This window comes from Phocoena sinus, chromosome 14 (assembly GCF_008692025.1).
Source record: "Phocoena sinus isolate mPhoSin1 chromosome 14, mPhoSin1.pri, whole genome shotgun sequence".
NCBI classification, from domain to species: domain Eukaryota; kingdom Metazoa; phylum Chordata; class Mammalia; order Artiodactyla; family Phocoenidae; genus Phocoena; species Phocoena sinus.
The window spans coordinates 3,970,001-3,984,370 of NC_045776.1; the positions used below are offsets into that span (position 1 = coordinate 3,970,001).

Genomic DNA, 14,370 nt, shown 5'->3' on the forward strand with positions numbered 1-14,370 from the left:
AAAAATTTGTTACCAGATGTACAGAACTATCTCAATTTGCAAAGGGAAATGTGCTTTTCATTTTTAAAGTTGAGAAACAAGCTAAAACCAAAATCTGAGAGGCAGCCATAACCGTCTTGTGGTAACCGTAATTTATAATGAAACAAAGCAGCAAAAATTCCAATAGAATCAAAGGAAATCCATACAAAATGCTAGTGAATGCAAAAGAAAAGCCTACATCAACCTGTGGGGCAATATATATGACTTATTTCCACTTTTTAGTGGTTTAGTACAACTGACAGCAACGCTCAGCAGTTATAATATACCTTAAGTCATGAAAACAAATCACGTACCCTACCTCACCCTAAGGAGTGATATATTTGCTTTCTCTTTTCATACTATACACACACTAACTCCAGCACCCACATGGTCCTTATTATTAACGTTTCTCTTGGTAGGACCATTCCAGTAGCGTATATGTTTCTAGAAATATGGCAATTTGAAGAAGGCAGGGGTCAATCTAAAACAGTGAAACAGAAGTTTTAGTACAAATGGACACAAGAAGTATAATCAAAGCTGTGATTGGTCAAAGAGTTATACCATACCTATAATTATTTGGAAGAAGTCACGCAAATGAAAGGTAGGTAAAACAAACAGCAAGGGTTATACATATATATGGGGGTCAGGTGTCATCACGATAAACGTCTGTGAGTTTCCACTGGCTTATGATGTCACTAGAGGGGCCCATGAGATTTACTGGCCTTAGAAAAACCCTAAGACATTAGCAAAAATTGTTTAGAATAAGTCATAGAAAAGATGTCACACTTTAAAAGATTACATTTAAGATGAGTGTTTGTTAAGTGATTGCCCTGAATTGTTTGCTAGTGTCAAGCAAATTTTTGAATTATGTATAACAGTTAAAGTAGTACAATATTTTGTGGAAGTAAATTCCTCATAGAAAGCAAATAAAATTCCAATGTTTGAATGTGTATGTAGGGAGGGCAGAACAGTCCCATTACACAGTCTCTATGTTCTTTGATTCAAAACTCTGAACACGACAAAGGTAAAAGTTGGTGCTACGCAGTATTCCCAAACTGTGGGAGGGTAAAGATTCAGAGGTTTGAAGCTGTAGCTCTCCATCTCGAGAGGTCCCAAGGTGGGAACAGGGAGGCACTGCTGATTCTTCAAAATCGTTAGCAGCGCCCCTGACGCGTCACAGAACCCTCACCTGACATGCACCACCTGAGCCCTTAGGTGAAAGCACTGTTCAACTTCGTTATTTCAGCTGGCTCTTTCACCTCCGCCTGTAAGCATTTTAGTAAAATTTTAAAAGCAATCTTAAGCAAACAGATGAAAACAAACACACAAATACAATGTGCATCCAGCTCTCTGCGCATGCAGCTATCCCAACTCCCCAAGCGTTTTCAGGAAGCAGCCTTCAAGACACTCCTTTCAAGACCAGCTAGCAAGTATCCTCACCACGTCTTCACCTCTGACCCCTCGCGTGCTTTCTGCTCCTACCCCTGTGCTAGGACCGGGCTTCCCCAGAGAACCCATGCCGTCTGGGTGGCTGCGGCGGGTGCACTGCCCTGAGTGCTGCCTGCCTGCCTGCTGCCCAGAGGTCCCTTCCATATCAGGAGGCTACTTCTCAGTCTCTCTGACACTTCTCTTTGCCCCTCTGCTTTTTCGTTTTCCGCATTTTCCAAGCGAAATGCCAATCGCATCAATGCTTTCAAGTTCCACATACACCAGCACTGACCTACACATTTACTGGCACGTTTCCCTGTGGATGTCCATGGGCACTTCAAAGTCAATGCATCCAACCCACACACATCGTCATTTTGCTAAAGGGATCTCTCCTCCGGGAGTGAGGACCTGGTAAATGGCACCGCCGCTCACTCAGCAGCCCTAGCCTAGGCATCTAAAGGATGGCATGCATCTTTCTGTCACCCTGTCCCCAAATGCATCCATTTGGTCACCGTGTTCATTCATTCTACCTCCTAACAAGCACCGGAATCAGCCTCTCTCTCTATCCTTCGTGGCTACTGCGTTAGTTTATTTAGGATTAGTCACTTATTTCTGCCTGCACCTTTGCAATTGTCCTTTAAATGCTCTCCCAACACCTGCTGTGTCCCTCTCTGCCTCTTTATTTGTACTGCGTCAGTGATTACTGCAAAGCAAGATATGAATATGTCAGTTCCCTCCTTAAAATTCTCCACTGGCTACGCACTGCCTTTGGGGTAAAACTCAAACTCCCCGGCATGGACTAAATGGCCCACAGGACTTCTTGCCCGCCTTCACCACATAATCCCATATGTCCTACAATCCAGGCTGGCCGACATGAGAAGATAACTTAAAATCAAATGAAAAATATAATTTGGGAGTGGAAAGTGGGACAGAATCTTACTTTTAATTAAAATTAAAGCTATCTGAGGTTTTTAGAACAAAACAAACTACTCAAATTTAAGTGTCAACCACGTTTTACCTCAAATAATTCAATCCAAGAGATTAACTGATTTAGTTAAGCAAAAGCACCAAGAGTTTACCTCATTTCCTCTGTACGGGAAAATTCTAATTTATTTTACGACACTTCATTTTCATTTCATATTTCTTAAAGGTTGTAATTTAAAATGAATAAAAACCAAAACAATCAGGAGAGATACGACTGAGTTCAGTTAATCAACATGATTCAAAACTTAAATAGTGAGAGAACCCCAAACAGTGTCACAACTGATATAAAAGATACAAAATGAGAGGGCAGGGTTGTTTAGCAAGATGCAAACCAAAAGAATTAAGAGTAAGGAACTAAAGTTTAAGGGGTAAGAGGAAGGTTAATATTACGTTAAAATTCCCTGTAGGGAAAAGTATCACATTACATATTATGCATATTATGTTATTGAATAACAGATTCTGGTTTACTTCAAGTACAGCTCACTATGCAGGAAGGAAAGGCACAACACCATTTTCCAAAAAAGGAAAAGATGCGGGAATACTTCTTGTTATAGAACTTCTCACAAGCACAGTACTTCTCATAAATAGGAAAAAGTCAACAAAGGGTTTGTGCTACATTCTCTTAATTAAGAAAATAAAGATGTGAAAGTGAGAAAAGATGTAATCTTGTTTTTACAAACATTCTTAACCTAAAGCCAAAACATACACAGGTGCTACCAGGAAGGCAGCATCTTATTCCACTGAAGGGGTCTGAGGTCTAGAAGGCACACTGATAGAGAAGCTGCCTCATACAGACCACTGGGTCCCCACTACCTAAACATTCCAAGTTTTTCTCTCCTTCTCCTTCCTTCTTCCAGTTTTTTACAGGCCCCAGAGAGGCAATACTTCAGAACATACTGAAACAAAGGATCCAAAAACAAAATGAAACAACTAAGATCTTAGCATTCTCACTGAACTAATGACAGGTGGTCAAACTTTTATACACTTCAAAGGTATTATTGTTTCTCTCAACCCCACATCTGACCTTGTGAAATTCAACCATATAACCAGAAGGGTGTGCCTGGTGCTCCACTGACTGTTGTTCTAGATAATCCTGGCGATTACAGAGTTTTCCTAATAAGCTACACACTGTAAGAGACTCTAATGCTGGGAGATATAGATAGTTACATAGTAAAGTGTTTTGCTGTGTGATAATAGCTCTAGTGTCTGAGGAATAACTTATTATGCAAGAGACTATTGCCCCAAAATTTTTTTCTATTTTTTTCATCTCTAAGGCCTTTCTTTCTACCACAATATATACAGCTACCACCCAAGGAACTATCCATAGTAATTCCTTGTAGAAAGACCATCCCCAAAGACAGTGCTGGTCTTTTTATAATGACTGGATTTGGGACTCAACAACAGCAGGTTAAATAAACATGTTTATCTAGATTCTACTTTAAGAGATAGCAAAGGGAAGGTATGGTCACTTTGTGTTCAGAATGGCTCTTTTAATTAACCTGTGATCTCAATGACGATTTCAGCTACATCAACAAATAATTTACTTATAGTCATAAACAAATTATCTTAGATTTTTCTCCCTTTTAAAGACATATGAACCAATTTATATTTTTTAATGCTATGGAATCTATTTGTTTTCAAGTCTACAGATTTTTTTTTTTTTACTTAACCAACTTCTGTAAGATGAAAATTTACCAACAGTAACTAAAGGTCTGACATAAATACTGTGCTGTATTAGCACACAGGCTTAAACAAAAATTTTTACAAGTCTATGTGCTTGGGTGTCTCAGGGCAGAGAAGAAAAGTATGAGTAAAATATGCTACAAATAAACATAACATTAGACATATATGTTATAGAAAATACAAAACTAAATCAAAACCACAATTAGAATTACTGTTTTTTTTTTTTTTTTGAAATTCACTAATAAAATGATCAGAGAAAATTAGGAGATATTTGTTCAGAAAGAACTCAATTTCTGCTGAAACATAAACGTTAGGAATAAAAAATACACTTACATACAGTACAACTTTCATAATTAGGATAGAAAAACCTGAAAATACAATTATGATTTTTTTAGGGAACCCCTCAAAAGATCCCATGGAAACTTACCAGAAACATCTACTCCACGTGAAAGATAGTACAACTCCATAAAGTACCATCTTGACACCTGCTAGGAGAATCTTCTTAAGCAATATTTATGCAGCCAATGACCAAACACAGTTCCACAAACCAGCCACGATACTGACATCTACCTGTGGCTCACTGAACTGTGTGAGGGTAGCAAGCAGGAAGGGGCCATCTACCAGGACAAGTACTACAAACATACAACAGACACATCTGCCTCCCAGAAGAAACTGACCACAAAGGGAGGAAAGCCTTGGAATCATCATTATCCCAAGAAAAGTTTGCAAAGTACCTGCGCTTCGAGACTTTCAAACTAACCTTTCAGCCTAGGACATCTGCTTTTTATTCCATTAACTGGATTAGCAGTTAAAATAGAGTGGAATATAAACAGATAACAAACAGACTTGATACTAATGAAATAATATTGACTGGTATGTTTTATTTATTTATTTTTGGGTGAGAATATTTAAGTTCTACTCTCTTAGCTAATTTCCAGTATTCAAAACAGTTCATCAGTGATAGTCACCATGTAGTACATTAGCTCTTCAGACCTTACTCATAACTGAAAGTTTGTATCCTTTTACCAACCTCTCCCTGTTTCCCCCACTCCCTGGCAACCACTCTTCCGCTCTCTGTTTCTATGAGTTTGACCGTTTTGTTGTTGTTGTTGTCGTTTTCGTTTTAAGATTCCACACATAAGTGATATCACGCAATATTAGGCTTTCTCTGTCTGGCTTACTTCACTGACAAAATGTTTTGAATTTAAATTTCGTTCTGATATAACTAGGCTTGTGGCATCAATCAAATTGCTTCAAAGATAAATTAATATTAGACATTTTCATTTGATTATTTTTATGCAGTGTCATTACTCTTCAAGAACTTCAAAATCACCCAAAATAAATGAATGCTACCTTTGATTCTTCAGAAAAAGAAATGTGTGCTGTTCATTTCCTTATGTATAATTTCACTTCTCTCTCAGTATATATGATGTTCTGATACAAAGACAAAATCTGTTTTTTCTCCTTGTTATTATTCAGGGCGAACTCAAGTTTGATCCATCTATTGCTTCTCCTGCTACAACCTGTGAACCTGCACAGGAAGCCAAAGGAAAACAGGAACCCTCAGGGGAGATCATCCACAGGGAGGAAATTATCCCCTGCAGAGTCAGTCCCCAAGTCAGGATGCTGCTGAAACAATGGAAGACAGAACAATGATCCCATCCTATACTGAGGCCTTAGTGCCTTATTATTCAGTAAAGCCTAATAAACATAAAATGTTTATACAGCAAAATTATGTAAAAAGGCATACTATTATCTAAGACCTGGAAAAGTTTTCGTAACTGAGACACTTTATAGAAATATGTATTTGAGAAATTAATACAAACTTTAAAGGGAAATAAAGATTTATTATAATTTTTTTATCATTACATCTTAAAACTATCCTAAAAATGCTTCCAGCATCATGTAAAGTTAAGACAGAATTCAATTAAATTAAAAGTATTCTTTGACAAAAATTTTCTAGGATACACACACACACACACACACACACACACACACACACACATTTCAAATGCTTGTGACAAACACTAAATTTTACCTAGTCTAGTCATATGTGTAAAAACTTACCAAATTTGATTATAAGAAATACTAAACAAAATATTTAGAAGAGGGATAAAAGAGATGTTGGGGAATATCACAAAAAGTACATTTTTTGTTGAGACTCCACTACTTGGGTCAAAGGGTAAATCAAATATTCTTAGCCTCCCCTCATCTAAAAGGAATGAAAACCCTTCTTGAGATCAAAACCTAGTGCATTAATGATTCTATGAAATACACTGGCCAAGAGCTAAGTAAACCATCAAGTAAGGAAAAGAATCAGAGTGTATTTCCAAGTTCAGCAAAACAATGGCGGTAAATCTTTAATATGAGGCAGGATTTATCAATTTTATTCCTCAGCTCTATGATATGTCATATTTCTAACTGGAGTTATAATTTCAAATAATAAAAAAAGAATAGTGAATAAAATGAAAAGTAGAACAGTAAAAACAACTTTTTAAAAGAGTGTGTGTAACATTGGCAGCACTAAGGCAATTATGCAGTTGAGCAAAAATCTCAGTCTTAAAGAGAACAATGAAGGTATTCCAAGATCAACAATAGGGATGCAATAAATAAATGATCAAACTGCATACTTTGGGCTGAATTTTAGTTTTCTTTGATTTACTAAATGACATTTAAAGTGTCACGTAAGATTATCCTTAATATTTTTAATACTGCAGGTAGAATTTTGTGTTACTTTTCATGACTTATCAGTGGTTTACTGTTTAATATGCATTTATTAACCTTAAAAAATGGAAGCCAATGAGAAGGTGAGTTTCACATAAAAGAAAGCCCAATTACAGCCAACTTTAGGGCAAGTCATCTAATCTCTTGTGAAAGCCAGTGCCATCAGTGAAACAGAGTGCAGCTTGATAGTTAATAAACTCCATGGGGAAATAAGGATTTACATTATTAGAAAGGGTACTTACTGTAACATATTAAAGTTTTTTCGATTTCTCTCCTTAATAGAGAAGTGACAATTAAAACATAACAAAAAATAAAAGTATTGAAAAATGTTAGATTGTTTCCATTTTAAGGTAGGAAAAAAATCTAAAGAATTTGCTGCATAAATAATATGGTAGGACAGCGTGCTATGAATCTAAATTTATGCTTCGAAATTATAATGAATACTAATTAATAGTGAAAAAGTTTTGGAGCAATGATGGAATATACTGATCTATAATGGGTTCGAATTTTGGATATCTTAGACAGTAAAAGCTTAGGAAAAGGGTACACGTTTACATCTAAACAGAATGAGATGTCACTGCCTAAATTAATAATGCAAACTTGAAAAATAGCCCCAGGTTCAAAAGACCAATTATAAAATTCTTTTGTAAACAAATCTATATTCACATTTTTCATGAATAATTATAACTACTAAAATTTCTCCACTAATGTTCAATTTATAAAATGAAAAATATATTTTCAAATGAAATTTAAATAATACTTCAGTTTCTAATGATGGTAATTTACCTGCAAATAAGTGTTAATAATGACAACAACAGGAATATTCTACAGGAATAATGTTTATCTATTTATATTAAGCAGACAAAAATCTAAATATGGAAAAAGTATTTAAATATTTTAAGCAAGAAAATATTATGGAAGGATACTGATAAGACAAATATGACCATATTTTCTCAGGAAATATGTGATCATCTTATACATACTTTTATTCTACAGAAATCATACCTACTCCAATTTCTTTATCTTGTGAAAGAAGATACTTTGTCGTTGTAAGGTAGATATGGTAAGCATTTTGTTCTTCCCATGCTATGCAACCAAAACAATCTTTATGAACTTAACTGCCTGCTCATTTAAAAATCTTATTCTCCTCAACAAGAAAACAAAGGTATCCATTGAAAATTCTACATTTCATTCATAGTCACTAACTTTAGGAGTGTTCATATATTTGGAAGTTTTTCATACTCCTGGTCAAGTTAACTTGTCTTTTGTTCATTAGTAAAAGCAAACCCAACCTTGTATATACGCAGAACGATAAAACTGTCCCGTGAACACAAAGTGTTCAAACTATTTACTTTCAGTAATATTCAAATTATTAAAAAGGCTTAAATAAAGATAAAATCACCCTTTTATCAACGACTTTAAGCATTTCAACAGGAAATTTGATAGCAAACACTAGATGTAAACATCCTAAGTATTATTAATTCATAGGAAAGTGACAACAGTCTTAGAAAACACCAGCTCCTTTTCACGACAGTGCCTCACAGAGGTCTGATACGGACGGGATCCAGCTGGATGCAACGCACTGCTCAACGGACGTGATGCTACTTCAAGGTGATAACTTGGATAGGGGACAAGTAGCACGACCTCGACCTTCGCAAAAGTATAATACAATTTCAAGCCCGGAAAACCTGAAATACTTAGAAATATGTTCATGCCTACAGAGACGTGAGTGTACCAAAACACAGTACTGATCAGCCAAACAAAATTCACATCCCAATCTTTGTAGTAGTACTATTAATAGCCTTAAGTCATACTTCTATGAATTTCTTCCAAAAAAATCATGGACACACACAGAGATTTAGGTAAAAGTATTTTTGGAGTAAAAACCTGAAAATGGCAGACTAATGTCTAAAAATTTAATAAAGTTATTATTGTTTAACAATCTAACTAGAGGCCATGCAAGTATTAAAATTACATTGAAGAAAAGAGTGGTTTTCAAACTAGGCCTTTTGAAACTCTAAGGTATTTCAGTCATTATCTAACAATTGATTTGTTTTTTTTTTTTTTTAACAACTTCAAAAACTGTAAAAAAAAAAAATCCATCATGGCATGTATTATAATTTTCAGATACTAAAGACCTTCAAGGCACTGAAACTCTTGCATTACCTCACTGAACAGTATCTTGAGGTTTGTCAGGTCAAGTAAAGCCTACAACCATCTGAAGTCCTAACCTGAGATGAGAGTGAAAACAAGGGCTGATGTGCACAGCCAAGCTCTGGATAAGTGATCTAGTGTGTTCCTCACCGCACGTCAGCAGTGTTCCTGAAGTTCGTACCCAAATCATTTGTCTTTTGTAAATGAGGAAGAGGCTGAACGGCTGCAGTGAGCCTCAAGAGCCTGAGCTCCTGACGACCCGCCCCTGCTGAGCGCTCCCTGCAAAGTCATAAACTGGACACCAAGGCTAATCCAACAGCAACTGTTAGCAAGAACTCCCCCCATTTGAAAACTTTTTGCTTGTCAAACAGTCTTATATGATATTCGTTAGTGTTATAATAAGTGACTTACAGACTGTAACTCTGAAATCTGTAACTGGTAGACACCACTTTTATCTATTTTATACATGGGGTCTGTACAAGATCTTGTTTGAAGTAACAGTTCTACGACTTAAAAATTACAGTTTGAGAACCACAGTTACACAGGATTAATGACATAAGGTGGTTATACAATTTGTTAAGTGTGAAAAATAAAATTTATAATGAAAGAAACCACCAAAAAAAAACAATGATTCAAAACAGGCATAAAGTACAGACTGAAAGAATATAATCCTAACAGCTAAGAGAGAGAATTAAGGGAAATTTTTATAAATCTGTAATTGTTTTCCTGTGTTTTGCAGGGAAGGCAACTACAGTATGACCTCTAATAAGGAAAAAGAGCATTCAATAACGTTTGTTGTTTAAAGAATTCGTACTATCAGCTCCTCAGAATTTCTGTGTCTACCTCTAATTGGATCACCATTTATTAAATCTCAAAGAAACACCAATCTAGTGTTAGGCAAAGACAGAACTGAGAAAATGTGGAACGAATGAATAATTGATGAATGAAATATACCCGTAATATGTCTGTACTATTAGATGACCTTCAACATAAAACTTAATGCAATAATGAGGATAATAATAGAGATTATGGCAATATATTTACTGAACGCACAGGCTATATCCACAGGAATACAAAAATCTATTTTTCAATGAAGCCTTCAGGTTTAAGGTATATATTCTGATACGTAACAAAGGCAGGCTGCACTGAAGAACTACCCTCAACGTTTCCACATCTTCATGCACAACAGGGCCCATGAGACCTTCAGCCCCACAGTTGGGCTGATCAAGGCCCTAAGAAGATGTCCCTCAGCTGCCTGCGCATCGCATGGTGTCTCAGAGACCACAGTGAGCTCTGAAGTTATGCTCACAGGTCCCCCCACACAGCGTGATCGAGCTGCAACCTACAGCCGCCTTTCATTTTCCACCAGGCCCGGGATATGCGGACCTTGTCACAGAGTAAAACAGGCTCATTCGCCACTCCTGCTTCTCTGCCCCCGTGCTTTGCGGCCTCTGTGAAGTCACTCTGCAACCTGGCAGATGTCACTTAGCCGCTGTGGCCTCCACGAGTGGACGGAGCACTCATGACCTCCAACATGCTCTCAGCACAGAAATGCCACGCTGTACCATCACCTCCCTGCATCCTCACAGAACGCACATGTGACTGAAAGCTGCCCATCTTTTAAGCCATGGCTGACAGGCTTTCTCCTCTCGCAGGACTGATCTGGTTCCTTCTCTTTGCACTCCCCTGGCGTTTTTAAATACCACTGACATCTGTATTAGAAATATTTACTAACATTACCATTACAAGCCACCCATTATGCTACAATATCCTTAAAGGCAGGAAGCATTTCTTACATTATCTTCATTGTCTAAATGAGTGACTCACTCATAGTAGATGAGATGCCATATGCATTGAATAACTGATTAATTGGATGGTTCCTTACAATCACTTGAAAGTCAGGTGCATCAATGGATTATAAAACCTAAATGTGGGACTTCCCTGGTGGAGCACTGGTTAAGAATCCGCCTGCCAATGCAGGGGACGCGGGTTCAAGCCCTGGTCCTGGAAGATCCCACATGCCTCGGAGCAACTGAGCCCATGCGCCACAACTACCGAGCCCACGTGCTGCAACTACTGAAACCCGCAGGCCTAGAGACCGTGCTCTGCAACAAGAGAAGCCACCGCAATGAGAAGCACGCGCACCACAACGCAGAGCAGCGCCCGGTCTCCACAACTAGAGAAAGCCGCCGCGCAGCAACCAAGACCCAACGCAGCCAAAAAAAAACCAAAACCTAAACGTTAAGATTGTAAAAAACGGAAAAATATTTTACATCTTTTAAAACAGTCACCAAAATCAGGTGGTGTAATAAACTCCCACTCCTAATATATGAATCATGCTTTAAATCATGCTAATTCACGTTACTCAAAAACACAATTCGTTTATGGTGAGTTTAACAGGATTTTCACCCACCACGATGACCCACTTGATTCCACTTGCTTCATAATGGATCGTTACCTGTAGTCACACCAGGGGCACCTGTAGGGCTTCTCTCCTGTGTGTACCCGCTTATGCCGCGTCAGATGAGATTGGGTCGTGGAGGCAAAGTTACACTCATCACATTTAAAAGGTTTTTCTCCTGAAATATATCAAGAGGAGTTGTAGATGAATAATTACAAATATTGGAAATGAAGGGCTTAATCTGTTATTAACAATTAAAAAGACACTCATTTCCATGAAATTTTAAGACTACACATACTTAGGATGTTTGAATATTTATTCACAGAGTGAGAAAGTTAGAAGATACCATTGATTTTTATTTCTCTATGAGAACAGAAGCAAGATATACATTTTGCAGTTCACATGTGACTTATACACACAGGATTCTAAATTATCTAATCTAAATAGAAACACACAGTGAAGCACTCATCCAGATAAAAACATAAATATCAGCTTTGGTTTAGCACTGTATTTTGAGTCATTTAACAAACTGTTAGATTAGGGCCATTATAAAAATCTCAGTGAGGTTAAAACCATGGAAAAGTATGTAACAAAGATGTACTTTGAATACACAGTGTAAAACTTATTAAAATCTTAAAGTTAAATATGAAGGAAAAAAATAAAACCAAGCGATAAATTGACACCAAATTAAAAAGTGTTAGAAGTAAAGAGAAATTGTAATTCACTAAGTTGAGTAAAAGGTAAAGAGGCCTCAAAGAAACATTTGAAATAATATTTAACAGCCCTGTAAATTCCATCTCCCCAGTGTAGATACACCTGATCTCTCTGCACATACAGCTCACCCCTGTGCTGGTTCAAGGACCTACCCAGGACTCACGGCCCTCTGATCAATACCTTTCTCTCCTTCACACACAAACTCAAAGAAATCAGGTCTGACTGGTTTTTAATTCCACTAGCTGTACTGGCTGGTGAGCACCTGAGATGAGGTGATTTAATTTTAATTGATGTAAATTTAAAAACTGATACTGAATTCACCTGTTGAAAAAAAGTTTCAGTCTAGAACAGCTTGGGAAAGAGAATCTACTTTTTGACATGTAAATTTTATCAAACCTAAATACAGATCATGAATTACAGATAAAATATTTGGCCTCTGTATTGAGATGTGCTGGAAGTGCAAAATACACACCAAATTTTAAAGTCCTGGGGGCGGCGGGGGGAGAATAAAATATTGGTAATAATGTTATATTGACTTCATGTTGAAATGATAATAAATTGTATGTATTTGTTTGAATTATCTATTTATAAAAAATAACTTCACCTATTACTTTTTCCTTTTTTTTAATGTGGTTACCAGGCAACTTAAAATGATATGTGTATAGCTCACATTACATGTTAGAGAAAACCTCACCACCTCTTCCTCAAAACACAGTTGTGATATACAGAAATACTCTTGTCAAGAGACATTTTTCCTGAGAAAGTTTACACATAGGACGGATTAATTTTACATATGTAACTCCACTTGTTACTTATTTCCCATGTTTTTGTAATAGTATTATAAGTATACTAACATATAGAAAATGAGGGATGAAATATCTTGGTTTAAAATTACATCTATTCAGCTAGCAACAAAACTATGTCTGCCCTGAAAATCAGAACGTTTAGAAATTTGTCCTACATTCTCTAAGCCTGTTTATATGGCCTTGCCCATTAACTGCAGTAATATTTACTGAATGCAGACACATCTCATCTGATGGCATTTTATCTGTCACTGCAGCCCAGGGCAGCAGTTAGAAGAAACCAAAAGGACTTCAACCCCAGTCCAGGTTTTGCCATATTTCACTCCCTACCTGGTAACCCCCTGTACAAGATCAGGAGGATAATACACCGAACATGGAGATAACTGTGAGGATTAAAGCAGACAAGGCATAGGTAAGATACTTAGGAGCGTGCCCAATAACCAGTGCTTCATCATTATGGGGACAGGACTGCCTAAACACTGGAAACTGCAAACTACTCTCACAAAGATAAAAGAAGCAGCACACAAATGGCTCTCATCAAGAGCTCATAACCAATAACAAAGTAAAAACCTATAATATACATAAAATAATTAATGGCTTCGCAAAGTTAGTGAACTTGACATAGAGGCATCATTTAACAGATCCTACCAGGGAATATTTGACCTATTCTTGTAAAAAGAAGTAAAAATTTTGGAGTTGAGAGGGGGTTTTGTCTCTTTTAGCCATTTCCCATATACTACACCCCAATCAAGTGGTCACCCAGAGTCAGCCTAAATAACTCTTTGTTCTCAGTTTCTAAACCGCTGGTTTGTAGACAGCTCAGTTGTACTGAACTGACTTATACAAAAAAATAACTTCCACGACGATGGCAGGTTTTGCTTTTATTTGAGGGGTAAGACATGATCTTCATATTGCATAGAGTTAAAATAAAATCGCGCAATCTCTTCACATTTGACAGTTAAAATCGCGCAATCTCTTCACATTTGACACGGGAATATTCTGTCATAGAAACATATAAACCTTCATACACAAGCATATCTGAAAACTTCCTCATTCATTATAAAGACTGAATTGCTCATTAAATTCAATTAAGAGTACCTTCACTGTACACCGGTGTCAAAGAATAGTTCACATGGAAAACAGAAACACAAAGGGAAGCACTCACCTGGATGAAAACACTCATTATTAATTACTTCAGTGACTTGACATCACCTGTCTAGACCTGACACAGGAGGCAGAATCGAGCTCTTACCACGATCAAAGTAACGAACATAAGCACCACCACAGAGGTATCCCTGTGCCCTGTCTTTCTTCTGCTCGTTCCATCCCCAAGCAAATGTTCATTGCTTTCTTTCACTATGTATTAGCTAGTACTTTCTAGAAATGTACACACATGGAAGCACGCGGTACGTACTTCTCTTCTGTCTGGCCTGTTTCTCTCAGCTTTATTTTGTGCTTCAC

General features: G+C 37.0%; 1 protein-coding gene across 1 annotated transcript in view; it reads right to left on the reverse strand.

Moving 5' to 3' along the window:
• Positions 1–14,370, reverse strand: part of ZNF407 (zinc finger protein 407) — a 430,215-nt gene that overhangs the window by 163,965 nt on the left and 251,880 nt on the right. Inside the window, exon 7 of the mRNA XM_032654303.1 lies at positions 11,450–11,570. Coding sequence (XP_032510194.1) covers positions 11,450–11,570 — 121 coding nt within the window. The remainder of the gene's footprint in view (positions 1–11,449; positions 11,571–14,370) is intronic.